Source organism: Talpa europaea (assembly GCF_964194135.1).
Source record: "Talpa europaea genome assembly, chromosome: 6".
Classification (NCBI taxonomy): Eukaryota; Metazoa; Chordata; class Mammalia; order Eulipotyphla; family Talpidae; genus Talpa; species Talpa europaea.
Genome location: NC_140072.1, coordinates 14,556,505 through 14,577,180, shown reverse-complemented (window position 1 = coordinate 14,577,180; position 20,676 = coordinate 14,556,505). Strand labels below are relative to the sequence as shown.

General features: G+C 55.8%; 1 protein-coding gene across 1 annotated transcript; it reads left to right on the top strand.

The window, feature by feature from the left end:
• Window positions 1-9,064: 9,064 nt before the first annotated feature.
• Window positions 9,065-15,933, top strand: SLC30A3 (solute carrier family 30 member 3; the record flags this gene model as incomplete). Its single annotated transcript, XM_084234664.1, has 8 exons — window positions 9,065-9,159; window positions 12,350-12,531; window positions 13,027-13,173; window positions 13,268-13,421; window positions 13,972-14,170; window positions 14,384-14,489; window positions 14,744-14,878; window positions 15,785-15,933. 8 exons carry the CDS (start codon window positions 9,065-9,067, stop codon window positions 15,931-15,933), a joined length of 1,167 nt encoding a protein of 388 aa, XP_084090790.1.
• Window positions 15,934-20,676: the final 4,743 nt, after the last annotated feature.

The following is a 20,676-nucleotide window of genomic DNA, read 5'->3' as shown; positions in this document are numbered from 1 at the left end:
TACTATGTATTCACAACGCTTTATGTGTGGCGAAAGCCACCATCCTTAGTTTGTTTGCATGTCCTCCCAGGACAGACATCTTAAGGTGGGAGGTGGAGGTTTCCAGCCAGAGAGCCTGCTTCATACATACCCTTGATCTACAACCCTAGACACTTAGTCTGTCTGAAGACAGACTAAGAAGGGCACATCTGCCTCAGGTGTAAAATGGAGATAATGGTGTCTAGACTTGTTAGGAGAATTAAATAATTTGTTTTTAAAAATGATTTATTTTATTTATACTTACAAGAGCTGGGGTGCAGGCAGATGTGCGGGGTGAGAAGATTCACCAGAGACAGAGTGGGGAGCAGAACAGGCAGATCTAACTGAAATACACTGCTGAGGGGAGCAGCAGGTGAGACAGGAGAGGTCTGCTGCGCAATGTGGGTTTCTCTCTGGCTGGCGGGGGATTGAACTTGTGATGCAGAGACTGCGGATTGCTTCATAGTGCGGTGCTTAACCCCTTATGCCACCAGAGAGGCCCCTCAAAATGGCTTTTACTTGTCTTCTCTTTGGCTTCCACAGACTTGAAGTAGCCCAGTGAAAGGACCTATATCAACACTGACTGTTGGCCTAGCCTGCTAACTGTCCTTCCTGCTGCCAGTCCCATCTTGGATATGCTAGGAGATCAATGTTCTTAAAACAACGCCTCTCTCACTACTACCCCTTTGCTCATAGCCTACAAGATACAAGTCCACCCTGCCCCCCCCTTTTCTTTTTATTGAGCTAACATTAGTTCACAACTCTGTGTAGGTTTCAAGTGTATAGTTTCTCATCTCATGCCCACCGTCGAGTGTCCTGTCACCATCCACCACCAATCTGTTTGTCCCCTCTACCCACCTCCTCCCCCACCTAACTCTAGTTTACACTGTTGTGTTCTCAGAGTCTAAGGATTTATTTTTGTTTCAAATCTGGCATTGAACTCTACAACTTGATACTAATTTATCACTCCAAAGTCATTGTCTGTTGTTGCCCTGAAATACACCTTCCCAAAAAAATCAAGCTGGTCTCTCCTCCCACATATTCCTGTGCGCCCCTCTGTGCCGCTGCTCTCCCAGCGCTTGCCCTCGCAAGTCGTGCTTTTCACTGGTAGGTTCACGTATTCAGCGGATTTGTTAAGCCCTGCTCCGTGCCTGCATGCCAGGATAGTCAAAATACTTCTGCCCTCGTAAATTATAGCCTAGGGTAGAAATATTCATTAATACCTTTAACACACATTTATTGGGTGCTTTATGTGCCAGACTTTGTTCTAGGTTCTGGGGATACAGCAGCATACAAAACAGTTTCTGCTGTCATGGAAGTTACAGTCTGGTGGGAAGAGATAGACAATTAATGAAATAAGTAAAATACAGTATGTTAGGTGATAGGAATGGCTATGGAGAAACATAAAGGAGGGGATGGAGATAGAGAACTTTTATGGGGAGGTCACAGTTTTTAAAAGGATAAGCACCCCTTGGTGGTGCAAGGGGTTAAGTCTCAGTACTATGAAGCGATAAGCAGCCACTGCAGCATGAGTTCCATCCCCGGCCAGGGAGCTAACCCACATATGGCACAGCAGACTGCTCCTGTCTCGCCCTCAGCAGTGTATTTCAGTCACTCTGCCTGTTCTGCTCCCCATTCTGTCTCTGATGAGCCCTCTCACCACCCCCACCCCTGCACCTCTGGTCTACACCCCTGCTCTTGTATGCATAAATAAATAAATCTTAAAAAAAATAAATAAAAGGACAAGCAGAGAGAGCCTGCTATTTGAGTCAACCCAGAAGCAAGTTCTTACTTAAGTTATGAAGACATCAGCAGGGTGCACTATTGGTAGAGAGAGGCGTAAGTGCAAAAGCCCTGGGATGGGAGCATGAAGGCTATAGTGGCTGAGGAGTGAGGTGGGAGTAGAATGAATGGTATATATCAGAAGGGGTGAGATTGTGTAGGGTTATGCTGGCCATTGGAAGGAAGGCCTTTCACTGGTACTAAGATGGAGTGGGGGCGTCTGGCTTATCTTGCCTGGTCACCAGACTAAGACTAAACTGGAGGGCAAGTAGGGTGGAAAAAGCAAGACAACCTAGGAGGCTGCTGCAGTCATCAGGAAGACAGTGATAGCGGTTTGGACAAGAGTGAGAAAAGGATTGATGGACATAGTGGATGTGGGGTGAAGATAGAGGATTCCAGGATGACTTTAAGGTTTCTGATCTGAGCATATGGGAGGGTGAGTTATCAGGTTTTGACCTGGAGGACTAGGAAGACAGGGAGGATTGCTGAACAAGAAGGTTTGGGAGAAGGGAGATGAGCAGGAGCTCAGTGTTAGATTAGTGAAACTTGAGATGCCTGCTAGACATTAAAAGGAGAGGCCAAGTTGACATTGGGGCATATGCATTTGGAGTTCAAGTGAGTGAGTTGGGAATCATCAAAGATATGGCACATATTTTTTTAAATAGAAAATTCCAAACACATATAAAAATAGAAGAGTACAGTGATTTCCCCCATGTATCCGTCACCCAGATGCAACAACCACTGCTTTATGCTGTTTCTAGTTGGTATGTAAATCCTTGAGACTGGATGGTAGCTTCATGGAGTCAGTGTAGAAAAGTGAGGTCAGACGGTGACCAAGTTGTGGATGATTCCATCATTAGAAGTTTGAGAAAATGAGGAGGAACCAGCAAAAGAGACTGAAAATAAGCAGTGGATGAAGTAAAGAGGAAAACCACATTGTATATTCTGGAGGACCTGGAAGCCAAGTGAAGAAATAAATCATTCCCAGCTCACAATTAACTATAGTGTAAGTGCTCAAGAAGAAAGGGAAACGTACAGTGAGTGTGTGTACCATGAAACTAACCTAGTTTTGGGGCCAGGGCAGGGCTTCTCAAGGAGGTGACATTTAAGATGCAGCTGTCCCTCACCCTATGTCCAGCTGAAGGCCTTCATCCTGCTCGCGCCCTGACCACCAGCTTCTTTCTGATAAAGGGCGTTAATCGAAACTTCTGTCAGCCACTAGGGGGCGCCGGTGGCCCAATGTTGAGAAAGCACTCGGTCCTCAAGGAGCTTGTACTCCACCCAGGAGAGAGACTGGTGAGAGTATTTTTTTTTTTTAAAGATTTATTTATTTATTTATTTAAAGATTTATTTATTTATACCAGCATTGGGTAGAGTCAGAAGCGCGGGAGGGTGAGAGAATTCACCAGAGCCAGAGCGGGGAGCAGAGCAGGCAGAAGGACCGAAGTACACTGCTGAGGGGAGCAGCGGGCGGCAGGAGAGGTCTGCGCGCCATGTGGGACCCTCCTCCGGTGGCCGGGGAGCAACCGGGGATCGAACTGGCGCTGCAGAGGCTGCGGGCAGCTTCGCAATCCAGTGCTCAACCGCTGTGCCACCGGGGAGGCCCCGACTGGTAAGAGTATTTATTACAAGGCAGTGAGTGCTGCAGGCTGCCTAGGGAAAGGCTGGAAGGCTTACCCAAGTTAACACTTATGCAGAGAATGGACTAGTAGTTGGATCTCTCTGGTTTCCAGCCCCCTGTAGCCTTGCTTGATCCTTTGAAGTGTTAATTCTTGGCCACAAACTTGAATTGCAGATCTTGCCTGGGCTGTGTGGCCCAGTCATATCCTGAACTCAGCACTGAGCTTTTTGCTTTCTTCTCTCAATATAAACTGTTCAGTCTGGGACCCCCTGAAGGCCCTTTTTTATCTGATCCGCCATCCTCTGCTCTGAGTTGGCACTGACCTACCCCCACTGGGTTACATCCTGGACTTCCTACCTTTTAGAACTATACACCTTGGAGGAGACTGGTTCCGAAAGCTGTATAGGACAGGCATAGAGCCTGTAGGTGAATCAGTAACCCGAACAGTAATCTCTGGCAATCAAATCAAAACCAGGAGGGGATGTAATGGGCCTACCTTGCTCATCAGGTATTGCCAGTTACCCTAACAGGGTGCACAGCTGAAAATAAGTGTTCAGTAAATGTTGAATGAATAGTTCTTGTAGGACTACAAGCTCCTACATGGCACCAACCCTAAATTGGTCTTCTAACTCCTGTCCCCGTAATTTTCCATGCTCCTATCCAAGGTGCAGCTTGCCTTCCTCAAGCCTGGTATTCAAGAGGACCTTTGCAAACATTCTCATCCGGCTATTTGATGGTATAGGGAGCAGGAATGGACACTGAGCACGTTTTCTATGATCCAGCAGACCGGGTAAAGGAGGAGTCAGAGTCCTCAGTGGCTTCTGCAGGTCTTTTATTGGGATTTACCAGGCATCCAGGATATGGCAGGCAAGGGTACTGGGGGGCCAGGAGGCTGGCAGGCCTCCCAGCCCCCAGCAAGTCTTCACTCTATCGGGGCTCTCCGGCGTTCTCTGCTTCTCTCTCAGCTTCTGCTGCTTCTTTCTCGGCTTCTCTTTCGGCTTCTGCTGGCATCCCCGTGACACCGCCCTAGGTCTTAGCCCAGGTGAATCCCATCTACCTATGCCCACAACCTATTCCAGGTGCCCGCCATCAGGCATGCATTCAGGACCGCAAGGATCCATCATCTATCCTGATGGTGGGAGGGCAGGAATGCCTGACATTTTTCCTTACCCTACAGTCCACCCCCTCAGGGTTTTCTGCCATATAGTCTTCATATATACAATTTTCTTAGCAAACATAAACAGTGCAGCCATGGCCCACAAAAGCAAATACATCACACTATAACAACAAAATACAACAGAACACGAATAAGTCCAAGCAGGGCACCAACCTAGTGGCAAAAGACTATCATTGGTACTAGCAGATGAGCCACCAAATCTGCTGCCGAAGGCACTGCTCACACGAGGGAGGGAACCACTCACGGCATCTACTGTAACATACCAGGAGCTGTCAGGCTTCCTGGCCTTCTCTGGCTGTAGTCTCTGCTACAAGCCACACACCACATCCACCCCCAGGAGGCACTCACTCTAGGATTGGGGGTTCTCTACTCTTTGGGGATAATCACCCAACCCTCAGGGTTTCTGTCTGCAGTTGCTCCAACACTCGGATTTCGTAGCCACCAATGTGACTCGCAGACCCCTGCACTTAGGCCAAGCCACTGCACAAGCTCATGGTTCGGGGATCCTTGGATACAAACTCTACATTCAGCTTGGGCTCCACCCCAAGCCACATTCCTCACCCGTCCCCCAAGGACGGGTTCCTCAGTTCCTCACCCTCACTCGACAATGAGCAGGGCATCACCCACAGGTGATTTTACGAGACTCACTGGCCTTCCTCAGCTTACTTAGTGCTTAGCAGCCACTCAGGGCTTCCCAAACTTAGCATCAGCACCAGCTTTTGCCTTCTTGGTTGGCTTTTCTCCTCCGCCTGGCTGCTGGGCATAAACAGGCTGCTTTTGGCCATCGAGGCCCACTGGCCACCCCCAGATTCTCAAAAAAACATAACCTGCCAAGGTCCTCCACCTTCTGGCGGGATTGTCAGTCCAAGTCAATTAGTCCAAGTCTGTTGGCCTCTCCCTGCCTCAGCACTGGTGAGCTCCGAATTGTGGTCCTCTCTTCGCTGATGATCCTTGCTTCCTCAGGCGTCACTGGCTGGTCCTCTCGGGCGTCTCCTCCTCCAGCTGAGGTCTCATCCTGGACCGTGTCCATCTTCTGTGCCGCCATGGCACCTCCAGCGTCATCACAGGCAAACACAGTGTTACTCCTTAGTCCCTCCAGATCTTTGGAGGGCTCCATACTCATCTGCATGGATCATCCTGCCGACTACGCCAATTGTGGGGAGCAGGAATGGACACTGAGCAGGTTTTCTATGATCCAGCAGACTGGGTAAAGGAGGAGTCAGAGTCCTCAATGGCTTCTGCAGGTCTTTTATTGGGATGTACCAGGCATCCAGGCATATGGCAGCTAAGGGTCCTGGGGGGCCAGGAGGCTGGCAGGCCTCCCAGCCCCCAGCAAGTCTTCACTCTATCGGGGCTCTCCGGCGTTCTCTGCTTCTCTCTCGGCTTCTGCTGCTTCTTTCTCAGCTTCTCTTTCGGCTTTTGCTGGCGTCCCCATGACACTGCCCTTAAAAAAGCACAGTCTTAGCCCAGGTGAATCCCATCTACCTATGCCCACACCCTATTCCAGGTGCCCGCCATCAGGCATGCATTCAGGACCGCAAGGAGCCATCATCTATCCTGATGGTGGGAGGGCAGAAAAGCCTGACATTTTTCCTTATCCTACAGATGGCTCTTTGAAAAATGGGTGCAAGCAATTTGTTTTGTTGCCAGACTTTTCTTGCATAAATTGCCAAGCAGAGGTAATTCTTGGTATTTTCTGGTCAGTGCCCTCAGCTTCCTGAGGCCCTACAGCTGGGAGTCAGGTCCAAAGGCAGTCCGCTAATCCTGCCCCGCTGCCCTTTTCCTTTCCCTGCTTTCTTGCTCCCTGCCTGGTGGGCACTGGCCAGCGTCTCAGCGCCTTCTCAGGCACTAGGGCTGCTGTCCCTGAGCCTTGGGCTGCCCAGGAAGGGAAATCACGCAGGAAGCCTGTAGGGGCAGGAAATGGACACAGTGCAGGTTTTCTGATCCCATGCAGACCGGGTAAAGGAGGAGTCAGAGTCCTCAGTGGTTTTGCAGGTTTTTTATTTGGGGTTCACCAGGCATATGGCAGGCAGGGGTGCTGGCTGGGGGGCTGGGAGGTCTGCCAGCCCCCAGCAAGTCTTCACTCTATCTGGGCTCTCTAGCGTTCGTTCTGCTGCTTCTCGGCTTCTCTTTCGGCTTCTCTTTCGGCTTCTGCTTCGGCTTCTACTGCTGCTGCTGGCGTCCCCGTGACGCCGCCCTTAAAAGAACAGTCTTAGCTCAGCTGAATCCCATCTACCTATGCCCACACCCTATTCCAGGTACCCGCCATCAGGCATGCATTCAGGACTAGGATCCATCATCTATCCTGATGGCGGAAGGACAGAAAAGCCTGACATTTTCTTTACCCTACAAAGCCATTGTTATTTTGTCTCCTGTTATCATCTGCTGATGAGAAGCCCCTTCCCTGCTTGTGCCCATGGTTTTTTCCTGTTCTGGAGCTCTCCTGGCGGCTTCCTCTGAGGCTACTTTATCCAAGCCCTGGAGTACCCTGAGCCCCTTGGGGTCTCAGCTCATAGACTCTCAGAATGGAGCTTTGAATATTTGGCAGGTTCTGAAGTGCCTGGGGCCCTGGCATGAGTTCCACCCTGGCTCTGACATGGACCAACGAGGTAACTTTGGTGGGTGGCTTTGCTACTCCCTGCCGCAGTTTGCCAGCTATGGCCCAGGGAGAAAGCTGAAGCCCCACGCTTCTGGGGATGATTGGCGGTAGAAAGTCACCCCTACCCTGAGATTTGGGCAGGGCCTTGGGGGCGGGGAGAGCACGGAGGATAGGCTGCCTCTGGCCTCCCGGCCCGCTGAGTGGGCGGAGGCACTGAGCCAACCCCGGGGCGCTCGCAGACCCTTTCGTTCTTCCCTGCGGCACTGCTCCCAAGCGCAGTACGATCCCTTCGCACAAACGCCCGCAAACCTTGGCACGAGCCGTGCTCTCCCCCGCCGAACAGCCAGCCCGCCGCCAGCTTGCCTAATCCGTGCAAGCCTCACCTCCTCCGCGAAGCTTTCCCAGGTTAACTCCATCACTTCCAACCACTCTATTTGGCAAATGCTCCAGCTTTTTCTTTTTTTAATGCGTACTGTGGCCTCATTGCTTGCGATAATAATGTTGGGGGTAGGTGTCTATCTCCAGAACCCTAATTCAGGACTTCCAGTGAGTTCTGAAGGGTGTGTTGGAGGGGTTTGTTGCCTAGGCTCAATAACCACTCCCACTTTCCAGGCTTCCCCATCCGCGCTCATTCTTTCGCCTTCTCCTGAGTACCCCCCTCTTCACAGAGTGTCCCAGAGTGGAGTACACAATCCGATCCCCACCCCCTTTTCATTCTACAGGGGCGGCAGGTGTGAGGGGCAGAGAGCATCCAGGCCTGGCCACTGACTTTGCTGTAAGTCACCCCCTTATCCTCGGCTTTAGTTAAAACGAGGCAAAATAAGATAATGCCCAAGAAGGTGCTACGGGTTCTGAGGTAAGAATCACCGGCTGACAAGCTGGTCAAAGCCTTCCTCCGTGAACACTGAACTGTGACCCCAGAGAGGTGGCGCCGCTGCTCCCCGCTCCTCCAGCTGCTCCCGCCTGCGAGTGACCGAGGAGGCGCCGCGTCTGCAGCCCCCAGCCGGGCCGCGCGGGAAGGAGGGTGGGCTTCGGGCCCGAACCGGGCTGCCTGGCCCTGGACACTGCTCCCTCCAGGACTCTGTCACTCATCTGAAAGACAGGAGTCACGGTGGGCTGAAGGGGAGCCGGGTTGAAGGGGGGTAGGAAACTTGTCACCCGAAGTCTATAAACATATATGCTAATGAGCGGTGCGGGGCCTGGCGGCAGATTTTGCTCGCGAATTCTGACCCCACGGTCTCCACAGACGGGCTTTTGGCCGGAGTCCTTGGGGTTCTTCCGGATGTGGCGCGCCCACCCCACCCCACGTTCTTTTTGATTGTCTGGAGCTACAGCATTGGGTCCACACCTGTTGGTGCCCCCGCGTGGTACGAAGGGCCTGGGTGGCGGCCGGCGAGGGGCGACGTTGCTGCGCGGAGGTGGGTGGCGAGGCGGGGCTGGGCGGCGGGGCTGGGCAGCGGGGCTGGACCCGGCGGGCGGGCCTCGCCCGCGGGGGTGGGGCCATGGAACGTTCTCTGGAACCCGGCGGGGCGCAGAGGGGGCCCCCAGTAACCAGCCGGCTCCGGCACTGGGATCTGGGGCTCCGGCTACGGGGGTGGGAGTCCGGGGCGGGGCCTAGTCTTGGGGGAGAGACCCGGGAACCTGGAGGCGGGGCTTGGGGAGCTCGCCCCACGCGGGGCGGGGCTCCAGCCGCCGCGGGATCTGCAGTTCGGACTCCCCGCGCCACAGTCGCCGCAGTCCCCTCCACTCCGGTGGCCCCGCGGCCCTGCGGGGGTCCCCGGGATCGGCTGGCCGCCGGGTCTTGGCGCGGGGCCCGCCCCGCCTCTCTCGCCCTCGGCGGGGCCTGGACGGCCCGGGCCGCGGGGACATGGAGCCCTCCCCTGCCGCCCGGGGCTCGGAGACCACGCGGCTGGTGAGCCCCCGGGCCCGCGGCGGCGCGGCTGGCGGCCTGCGCCTCAAGAGGTAGGACCCCGGGACCCCGGCCGGGCGCCCCTCCTGCCCTCGGTCCCTCCCGTCCTCGCCCTCGGAGCCACCCAGGCCCGCGCGCCGCGCACCCGGCTCGCCCGGCCCCGGACGCCCTGTGGCCGCCGCGTCCCCCGCGCGCCCCTCTGCCCGGTCCTCGGCGGGGCGCCCTGGCCGCCCGCGCTCAGGCCGCGTCCCCCGCGCCCGCCTTCCCGGAGAGCGGCCGCCCCCCGTCGGGCCGGAGCCGCGCGGCCGCCCCGATGTCCGCGGGCTGCGGCGGGCGGAGGGCGCCCCTCGCCTTCCAGGTCGCCGCGTCCCCCCGCGCGCCGGCTCGGGCGCCCCTTCCAGCCGCGGCCAGCCCTGGGCCGGGGGGCGGGCGGACCCGGCCCCGCGGCGCTCCCGGGCGGGCGGGCGGGCGGGCGGCCGCGGAGCGAGGGGGCGGCGAGCAGGTGCGGGCTGGGCGGCAGGGGGTATTCCCGGCTCCGCACAGACGGGCCCGGGGGCGGCGAGGTGTGAAACGAGGCGCGCGGCGCGGCCGGGACAGCGGGCCGGGGGCGGTGGGAGAACCGCCTCCGCGTCCCGCGGCCTCCCGCGCCCGCAGCCGCTGCTCCGTCTCCGGTCCCGAGCGGCCGCCTCAGGCCTCCCTGGCCGCCCGGCTGGCCATTTTGTCTGTCACTGACCGTCCGTTTGTCTGCGGAATTGGACAGGATCTCAGCTTTTCCTTCCTCCTCTGCTCTCCCAATCTTTTCGTTGCCCTCCCGGCCCCTCTCCCTTTGTCTCCGACATGGTCCCTCGCAGTGTTTCTGGCTCCTTCCAGGGATGGGGACCGTGAACTGGCCGTCGGCCTGGGGGAGCGGGCGGGCGGGGGAGCGGGAGCGGAGTGAAAGGAAGACTCCCCGTCGGACTGTTCTGCAGGGCACTGCAGACAGGGCAGCCGCCCTGGCATCTCTTCACATAGTCTGTCACTCTGCTCCAGGCCAGACTCCCCTCCCTGCAGCTCCCCGCTACCCTGCTCCATGTTTGTTGTTTGTTGGGGATTTCAGAGGGCTGGGGAGAGGAAACGGCCTTTCCTTCTCTCTCAGCAGCATACAGCCCCCCCCCCCCATACACACATACACACCCACTCGCACACCAACAATCAGGCTGCTTTAGTACCCAATTCATGCAGAACAAAAGGGAGCAGCCTGTTGATGGGTGGCTGCTTTGATGACTGGCTGCGGTGGCTGCTGTGCCCACTGCCCCAAAGCCACCCGGCCTTGGTCTTCAGACCCGCATCTCTGCCTCCAGCTCATCTTCCTTCTCATATGACCATTAGTCACCAAATCCTGCAGTATTTTCTCAAAAAGGCTCTTCCCTACCTACCTGACCTTCCTTTAAATTTCTGCACAGGAAGCCTCTGGCCTGGTCTGATCTGGAGCCCTCCATCTCTGCTCCTCCCTTCCTCCCAGACGGGGACATCAGCAAGGTCACGTGTTAGACAGTCAGTGTGTCTCTCTTTACATTCCTCTGAGCCCACCATTTCCCCCTGGGTCCTCCTTCCTCCTTCTCTTAAACTCCAAACCTCACATCTTGTCTTTCATGTGTCTGGAGGCCCATTCTCCACCTTGGTCCCATCTTCAGCCTCTCCCCTCCGTGAGGTTCTCCTCACCCCCTGTAGAACTGGTCATTCTTTTCCCTGTGCTAGGAAGTCCTTTGCTTGTAACCCTCCTGGCACCGTTTCTTCTTGCATACTAAGTTGGTTGTCACGCATCTCTCTCGCCCGCTAGACTGGGCTTCAATGTGTGCACACTCCCTGGTGCACCGACTGGAAGAAAGCCACCCTCAGATCCCCATCTCCTCTGGAAGCGCACCCAGAATCACACACACCCAGATCTGAACTCTTGGGAGGGCTTTTGAGATTTAAGAAATTAACCTATCTACCCATGCTTGAAATTTCCCTGCAAGTACCAAATGTACCCCCCTGCCTCCTGCCCCCCCCCCAACATCTCATTTGGCCCACCTGGCAGAGCTTTCTTTAGTCAGAAAGCCCAAGGTGCCCCTCTGCTTTACCACTGTGGTTACATTTCTATCTGGAGCCTTCATCTTCACTTTTGGGTGTTCTTGTCACTGGTATTTGTATTTAGGCCCTTTATTGTGTGCACAGTGCATTCCTTACTGGGGCTCAGGTCGGGGAGTAGTGGAGGTGAGTAGTGGGCCAGATGCACCTAAAACTCAGTCTGTCTGAGCTCAGTCTTTGGCATGCTCCCCTCTTCATTTGCCGGGGGAGGCTGTGGCCCTGGTCAGGTGGCCTCTGCTGGAGCATATAGACACACAGGCGAACATGTGCTCCCAACCCACCAGCTCCAGTCACAGCAGTCTGCACTGTGCCCTCCCCATGACAACCCCCGTTCTGGAATCTGGCCTTCAGTCCTCTGTGTCAAGAACCTCAGACTCTTCGGGTCCCCGCATTCCTCTCCTGTCTTAAGGGCCACACTTCAGCACCATGAATGGAGAGAGATGATGGACCTGTGGTAGAGGACTGGAAGGTGGGCCTGGGGAGGGCACCAAGGCCAGGACTCCTGTTCATGAGTCCAGCCCCACACGCCACACCACCCTCCTTCTCCCCTTGCCTTTGTTGGTGTGTTCATGTCTTTGTCAAATCCTTCCCATCTTTCAAGGCCCTTTCCATGGTTCCTCCTTTGGTCATTTCCCTGTTTCCTCAGAATTGTTCTATCTGAGCCCTGACAGCACTTTGTTGTCATGGCTCTGATAGCAGCAGCACCCCTGCTGCATATCCCAGTGAGTAGGGACGAGCTTGTCTTGTTCCCCAAGAGCAGAAAGTGTCCTGCTCACTGGGAATTCCTTAGAAATGGGGCCTGTCATGCCAGTTGATGTGGTTAGCCCTATCCCAACTTGTGGTGTGGCAGCCAGAGGCCCCTCCCCACCTGAGCCTCAGACTTGTAACTTCTTTAATAAAATGTTAGGACAGACCACCTCTAAGGTGCTTTCCAGCTGTGAACTCCAAGAAAGGAAAAGGGCCACAGGGACCTAAGGTCTTGTTTAGCCCCCACCTCTCATGTGGTCCTCGCCCCATGGCTCTGACCAGGTGCTGGGAAGCAGTGGAAGGTGGGCCCTGCCTGATGGAGGCCCTGGGCATGAGGAGCGGCCAGCTGTGGTCAGGCCCCAGTTTGAACCATGTTGCCCACCTTAGTCTCTTCACAGAGTCCTCAGAGGCCCTCTCAGAGGAGTCCAAACCTGTGGAAATGCCCTTCCACCACTGCCACCGGGATCCCCTGCCGCAGCCGGGTCTCACCCCCGAGAGGCTGCAGGCACAGAGGCAGCTGTGTGCCGCCTGTGCCGTGTGCTGTGTCTTCATGGCAGGGGAGGTGGTCGGTAAGTTGGAGAGAGGTTTCCTCCGACACCCCCCGCCCCCAGCACCTGCCTGAGCCACTCCCCACACGGAAGCCCAGGGAGGTTGGGGTGGAGGTGCTGAGAAGCTGGAGAAGCTGGGTAGGGGGAGTTGGGTGCCCAGGACTCAGGAATTGGGAGAGGGTGAAGGACAGCACCAAGCGGAATTCAGGGCCCGGGCCAGAGGACTAGGGCACCTGGCCTTTTAAATGCCTGGTTTTCCCATTTTCAAAATATGTCATTGTAGAAAAACTAGAAAATGTGGATGACTGAGAAGAAGAAAATAAAAACTACCTGGTGGGAAAAACATCCCCTTACTAGAGAAAAATCATAGCTCATATTTTGGTGTATGTCCCCCAATTTATTTTCCCTATTCCCACCCCCCCTACACACACACACACACACACACACACACACACACATGCACACTGCATGGTGTTTTCTAAATGGACCCAGATGACGCGTCGTCTGCCCTTGCAGGTGGGTATCTGGCGCACAGCCTGGCCATTATGACTGACGCAGCCCACCTGCTGGCTGACGTGGGCAGCATGGTGGGCAGCCTCTTCTCCCTCTGGCTTTCCACCCGTCCAGCCACCCGCACCATGACCTTTGGCTGGCACCGCTCAGGTAAGGCCCCTGCCTGGCCTGGGGACACTCCTGTCTGGCCAGAGGATACCTTAGGGTCCTAGGAAGGTGTCTGATAGCTTGTCTCCCCCTGCAGAGACTCTGGGGGCTCTGGCCTCTGTGGTTTCCCTCTGGATGGTCACTGGCATCCTCCTGTACCTGGCCTTCATTCGTCTGCTGCACAGCGACTACCACATCGAGGGGGGTGCCATGCTGCTGACCGCCAGCATCGCAGTCTGTGCCAACCTGCTGTACGTGTCAGTGCGGGGCAGGCATCCCATGGGGCTTGGGGCTCAGGGCCAAGGGTCCTTCTGCAGGGTGGGAGAGCTGGCACCCCTTTTCCTCAACAGATGCGCAATGTGCACACGTAGTTCTCAACTGTCTTGGGAACTCCCGCCAAGGGCACCCCGGGAGACCTAAATGTCAAGGTCATCAGACATTGAGGGCCTGGCTGTCTACCAGCCACCCTGGTGGGGCGGGGGGATCTCTTCAGTGTTATCTCAACCACCCCACAAGGAAGATAGTTTTACTCTGAGTTTACAGTTAATAGGATCGATCCCGAGTGGTGACAGGAGACCCGCCCAGGCACGCGGTCCTTTCGGTAGTAGGGCCAGGATCTGGTTCCGTGTCCCCAGCACCACGCCCAGTGCTCTTTCCGCAGGCCGCACTCCTGTCCTCACTTACACGGTGTGTCTTCTCAGCAGGACCGGGAAGGGAGGGAGGAAGTAGGTGGAGACAGGGATCACGGGGAGGTGTGAGGAAGCCCGAAGGAGACCCTGCTGACTGCTGCTTCACCGTCAGAATGGCCTTTGTGCTGCACCAGGCTGGCCCCCACCACAGCCATGGGTCCCATGGGGCAGAGTATGCACCGCTGGAGGAAGGGTCCGGGGAGTCCCTGCCCCTGGGGAACACCAGCGTCCGAGCAGCCTTTGTGCATGTGCTGGGGGACCTCCTGCAGAGTCTTGGGGTGCTGGCTGCCTCCATTCTCATCTACTTCAAGGTACCGTCTTGTCCCATCTGTGCAGGCCCACTCCAGCCCTCCTCCCCAGCTGCACACCCAGCCCCTTTACTGGGACCCGCTGCTCCCCGCCCTGACTCTACCTCCTTAGGGCTCCTGGCCCCTTTCCTTCAACTGGGGTCCGAGCTCAAGATGCCCCAAGAACTTCCTTGGAAAGCTCCCTGGTTTCTGGGCTTAGGGGTCTCTTCTCTACAGCCTCAGTACAAGGCAGCTGACCCCATCAGCACCTTCCTCTTCTCCATCTGTGCCCTTGGATCCTCGGCTCCCACCCTAAGAGATGTTCTCCGTGTCCTCATGGAAGGTGAATCAGACACCACTGCTCCCCAGCCCTGGGGTCCTCTCTGACCTCACTCCAGCTCTGGGCCTCCTCTTTTTGTTCTGCAAAGAGTGTGGAGAGAAGGCCTGAGGCCTTCGGGCCTATTGCTGGTAGGAACACTCAAGTACAGAGTGAATGTGGGGATCAAAGGATGAGCAGAATGGGGGAGGCGAGTCTGTGGGGGCTACCCCTGGGCAGGACCAGTCTGGGCAGTAAAGCATGGTGGGTGCTACTTACAGGTACCCCCCGAAATGTGGGGTTTGAGCCGGTACGGGATACACTTTTGTCAGTGCCAGGAGTCCGGGCAACTCATGAGCTGCACCTGTGGTCTCTGACGCTCACTTACCACCTTGCCTCTGCACACCTGGCCATTGGTGAGTCCACGCCCGCCACCAGCTCCTTCCTGAGGTGTTTCCCTCCACCCCTCTCACCCCCATACAAATACAGGAAGAGAGCTTGATTACTGGGGTTCTTTCAGTGCCTCTTTCTTTCTTGGTCTCTGTCTCTCTCTCACACACACGTGTATTGGAGACAAGGAGCCTTGAAAAGGATGCTGAGGGGGCCTCGCCCCCTCTGAAGTAGTGCAGGGAGCCAGCACCTCTTTAAGAAATCAGTAGTGCCTACAGGGCCAGCAATGGGGCACAGCCCGGTAACTCGCAGCAGCTCCGCTCAGTGGGGAATCATGTAACTATTAAAAGCGATGATTATGAAGACTGTATGGCAACTAGGAAAAATGTTTATGGTATAATGCTAAGAGGAAAAAGTGGAATACAAAATTATATCTACATTATGATTCAACTATCAAAAATATATATGGTGACTCACAAAGCTGACAAAGGATTTTTGAGTTTCTTCCAGATGCAAGAAGCAATCAGAGATGCAATTTGGATGCCAAAAATATTATACTCTGTGGGATAGTTGATGGTGACTCTAGATGGGACAATGGTTAGAATATTTAACATCTGGGTTTTCCTGGAAAATTAGGTGGTTCGGCTGCTGAAACAGAGCTGCTTGTGCCGCTCCAGGCAGGAGAGAACAGAAGAAATGAGAACAGTGCAGTGTGCTAGCACGGTCCATTAGGGGCGAGTCTCTCTAGCGTCTTCTTTGACGTTTTTTACGCTGGTCATACAATAGAGAACGAGAAGAAAGCCCCCCACCCCACTCCGCCTGGCTTTAAAGCCGTGCAAGCCCTTGGGTACCCCTTCGCCGGTCCTTATCTCAGCCCCTGCCTGGCTCCTGACTCCCCTGGGAAGCTGCTGCCTCTTATCACTCTCCCACAGACTCCACGGCTGACCCCGAAGCTGTCCTGGCTGAAGCCACATCCCGGCTCCACTCCCGGTTTGGATTCTCCAGCTGCACCCTGCAGGTCGAGCAGTACCAGCCCGAGATGGCCCAGTGCCTGCGCTGCCAGGAGCCCCCCCAAGCCTGAGCCGCTGTCCCAGCTCCACCCCACTGCCAGGCCCAGCCTCAGCCCCGGACTCATCACCTGCCTCCCTGCTCAGAGAAGGGACAGAGCCGGGGTCATACCCCTTCCGCTCTCCTTCCTTCCACCTGCCAACTACCAGCCCCCGGCCCTCGCAGGCAAGACCAAAGTGTGCCAGGGAGTGGGGCTGAACAGATTTGGCCATTTCTGGAGCGGGCATCCTGGGCCTCAATGCAGTGGGGGTGGTAGGTCTTGGGGTCCCCTATTCCCCACGGTCCGGGAAGCCACTAGTGTCCTTTCTGTGCAGTTCATTTGTCCGTGTGGCAGGCTGGCTGGCTGGGGGCATCTGCCTGTCTGTGTGCTGTCGGTGTGCCTATGCCCGGGGGAGGTCAGCAGGGGCCCCCTCCCCACCTGGCCCTCGCGCTGTCTATGCAGGAGCCCCAAAACTCGCACTTTGTCTCTGTGTTCTAGCCCTGTGGTTTTGTCTCCGTGTGTGTTTCTTGGTGCTGTGGCCTGTGTGTGTCTGTGCCTGTGTGGCTGTGCTATGGTCTCTGTGGGTCTGCACCATCCCTGTAAGTGTCTGGGGGTCTGTCTGTCGCTCCCTCTTTTGGTGCTGTGCCCTTGGCTATCCCAGAGAGAGGGAGGACTCTACCACAGCTCCACCAATAAACTTGTGTCTGACTGCATCTTTTAGCAGCTTCACTGACTCCTGAGGAGGGGAGTAGAATTGCCCATGGGGGAACTGATGGGCCTCTCCTCTGGGGTGCCCTTCCACAGCCCTCCTGCCCCTTCTCTGCCTACCCCCACCCCAAAATACCCATTCCACTATGGGCTAAAACCCACCTTTTCCCACCTGCCCTACTTCACAGGGCACACAAGTCTGGATCCTTGGCTCAGGGAGACTCTGCCTGTGCCCTGGGCTCAGTTGCAGGAGAAAGCTGGAGGCAGGGAGCCAAGCAATCCTGGAGAGAGGTTCCCAAAGGCACCCTCGGCCGGACTGTTCTCTGGCTGGCGGAAGGAAGCTGTGTCCCCTTGCAGGAGAGTGGCTGGCCCACAGGCTGTGTAGGGTATGGGGCCCAGGCCCTGGCTGTGCTCGCTGACGGCAGCCAGTCCGTCCAGGTTTCCGCTGCAGACACGAAGGACCTCTTACAACTATTCCCCTTTGCTTTAGGAATCATGTATTTTGACATATTTTGTCTCACAAAGTAGTCTCATGAAGGGACTGTTGATTTTCTCTTCCAAAAAAATCTAACACTTTGTACTTTGGTTTTCGACCCAGTGCTTTGAGAGTTCGCTGGCTTCCACCCTGGTTCTTGATAGTTCAGCCAGAGCAGGCACTGAGCATTTTCATTAGCCCAGGCCCCTTCCCGCCCCTGGCAAAATATCTTTATCATATGAACAATGTATACTTGTTTTAGGAGTCCAACCAGGAAACGTGGAGAGAGTAAATGTTTCCTCTGTGATCTCACTCCCAGAGGTAACTGCTGTTCACAGTTTGGAGTCTGCCCCGCGCATATTCTTCTGTATGTACAAACACTTCTCTGTAATAACCCTAAATGCGCTCACTTATAGGTGAGATCGTGTAAGCTGCTTCCATGACTCAGCCATACAGCCTGGGTATGTCTTTCCTCATCGATACACATAGATTCCACTCCTCTTGATTTTCAGGTGAGATTTTAGATTCCTTAAAAATAGGCGTCCACATTCTGATCTCCAGCTGGGGGCCCTGGCCCAGGCGGGGTGAGTGGCTGCCCACCTGGCGGCTCGAGCTGGGCATGGGAGGCCATGGGAGGCCGGCAGGGAGGAAGGACGGGCTGTCCATCACGAGAGGCTGCCCCAGCTGCTCGCCATGCAAGGCTAGTTCCTGATACTTTCTCATTTTACGTCTCATTGATTACAGACCCCCAGCGGCAGGGTGGGGGCTGGGAAGAGGGACGGGAGGAAGGTGGAGAAAGTGAGGACTAGATTTTCACCAGATGAACAACCCTAAGCTGGGTCCCTTTGTAGGGGAGGCGACAGGGCAGAGACCTCACAAAGCCTGCGGCCCATCGGCCCATCCCCTACCCAACACCCCTGCGAGGTGAGGAAGGAGCTAAGAGGGGAAAGATTTCCTCAAGGTCACCCAGTGTGGGCCGGGGCAGGCAGAGCTGGGGCCCTCGGCCCCTTTAAAACTGGTCTCAGCAAACCTCCTCTGGGTGGCTCCCAGCAACCTGCTGCTCTGAGCTCAGGCTCCTTCTAGTATCTTGGTCACTGTTAACCTTACTTTGGGTACCAGCTTTCCTAATTGCAAGGAGGCACTCACTATATGACATGTGGGCGTGCATGGACTGCCCTCTAGGAAAGGGTTAACTTCCAATGTAGGGAAGAGATTTCAGGGACACGGGGTATCCCAGCACCCTGAAAGCAGGGACAGGAGCCAACATGCATTGATCTCACATTGGGTGCCAGGCACTGAGGTTGACAGTGTGGACTGTGCTTTCCAGATGGGAAAATTGAGGCTTCGCTGCCCGAGTCATACAGCTGAGAACTGTCAAAGCTGAGATTTAGATTCAGTGTGGCTGTTCTCGGCCCCAGCGCCTCTTCCATGGCAGCATCCCCCCTGCCCCCCACCTACCTCCAGATGCTGCTGCTCTGTCAGGACAGGAGGGTCAGGGGCATTCTGCCTCATTCAGACAGCCGCCAGCTCCCCATCCCTGGGGAGGCCGCAATCCTTATCAGCAGGAGCTGCTTGCACCACCCTATTATCTCCCCAGCCACCCCCTCTGCTTCCTCGGTGCCCTTCCCTGATGATAAAATGTGTGATGGAGGGAGAGGTGAGCAGAGGGGTGGGGGCGCAGGGGAGGCAGAGCCGAAGCCCCCATCCATCAGCCCCACTGGCAGCTCTTTCCATGGCTGATTAGCCAGGGGCGGAGAGGGGAGGAGGCCTCCTGTGAAGCAGAGGGGGGTCGCCAAAAGGGAGAGCCAGAGTAGGGTGAGGTGAGAGGAGGAAGACAGGTTAGTGGCCCCTGATAGCGCAGTCGTAGGCGTGTTCACGCAAGAGGGGCCGGAGGCCAAGGAGCTGAACAGAAAAGCCAGACTGGTGGGTGCGGGGAGCAGGTTCCAGAGGCCTGTGCTGCACAGGCTAGGGAGAACACCCAGGCGGCCACTGGCTGGCTCTGCTTCCTCTCTGGGCTGCTCACTTAGGGAGCTGCCTATCTGAAGGGGAGGGCTGAGAACCCAGTGGGCAGCCTTTGGGAGGTCAAGAGGGAGCTCCAGTGATAAAGCAGTGCCCTCCTCCCTCCAATGGCCCTGTGACACTACCCTTCAGACACTCCCTCCATCCTGGCTGCCTGGAGGGAGAATGTCAGAGCTGGAAGTTGCCCCCTTGGGGCCTGCACCATGGTAGCAGCAGAGGCGGCTGGAAGACTCTGGAAGGAAGGATGGGAAAACCCATGCCCCTCTTCCTTGTAGGTTCTTCCACCTCTGTGGAGAGCTCGTTAGGGAGGTTCCTTGAAAGACTCTTCGTTCCCTACTTTGGGTTCCAGTGTCTCCCTGCCCCTGCTCTGAGCCTCAGCATCTGGGCAAGAACTTCCCGGAGGTGCTGGCAGTTCCCAGGTCTCAAGGGGCAAAGCCTGAGGCTGTGCAAGCAGCTGTGATTACAAATGATCCCACAGACCAGGTGGGTTCTTGCCAGGAATGAGGGGGGGGAAGTGTGTGTAGGGGCAAGAGTAGGGGGGAAGGGCGCAGGGTTGCCAGACAGTGCCTCTCTTCACACAGTCTACCCTCTTTCTCGATCCCAGGCCCCCTCAGCTGCTCGCTGGTTACAGTCTCTCGAAGCCCCAGTGTAGGGTAAATGAGGTTGGTCGGGCTTTTGCGCCACTGGCCTCTGTGGCTATCACCTGCAGCTCTGATCTTGTTTACAGAAGGCACGAGGGTGTGGGGCATGCATGCCTGATTATGGACACCTGAGCGTGGGTGCGCATGTGCAAGTATGCGCACCTGTACCTAGGAGGGAGGGGTCTAAGGATGGCGGAAGAGCTATGAGAGGCTGAGCAACGGCTATGAGAGACCACCAGAGAACGCCAGAGAAAGCCTGGAGAAAAGAGGTACAGGGATTCATAGGGGGTCAAGGTGCTGTCTCCCTGCTGACTAAATCCTGTCAAAATGATGCCAAAATTCTCCTTCAAATTTCTAGAACAATGAACCTACCTGGCCTAGGATGGTTGCAAAACACAGGAAAAAACCTCTGAGGACAGGTCTTCTGGAGTCAGGCTGGCACTCTACACTGGCACCAGTGTAGAGGCCATAGCACCGCCCCTTCTCCCCTCCTGCACCAGAACCCCCACTTCCTCTGGAAGTCCTCCTGGTCATCTCCTACATACGTATCTCCCCACTAAAGAGAAGGGAAGTGCAGCCTTCACAGCTTCCCCCAGTCTGCTTGGAGCTGTGCTCCCGAGGCAGGCTGCAGCTCCTTTTCCCAGTCTCCATTCTTAAGAAGAAACACAGGCCTTCCCAGAATAGACAGGAGAGCACTGTGTAGGTGGGTCTCCAGGTGCACCCCTTCTGAGTTTCCTCTCCCGTCGGGTGCTGTGCCCGCAGCTCCTGGCCCCGGGCTTGCTGCCTGACTTTCTCTCTGAACCAACAGTCTTAACATCCAATTCCAGCCTCTTTTTCCCCTCGGGCTCTCCCAAGATGGGCTGTGCATTTTAAAAGGACTGTAGCCAAAGCCTAGGGAGAAACAAGAGAACCAGACTAAAGAAATACAAGAGA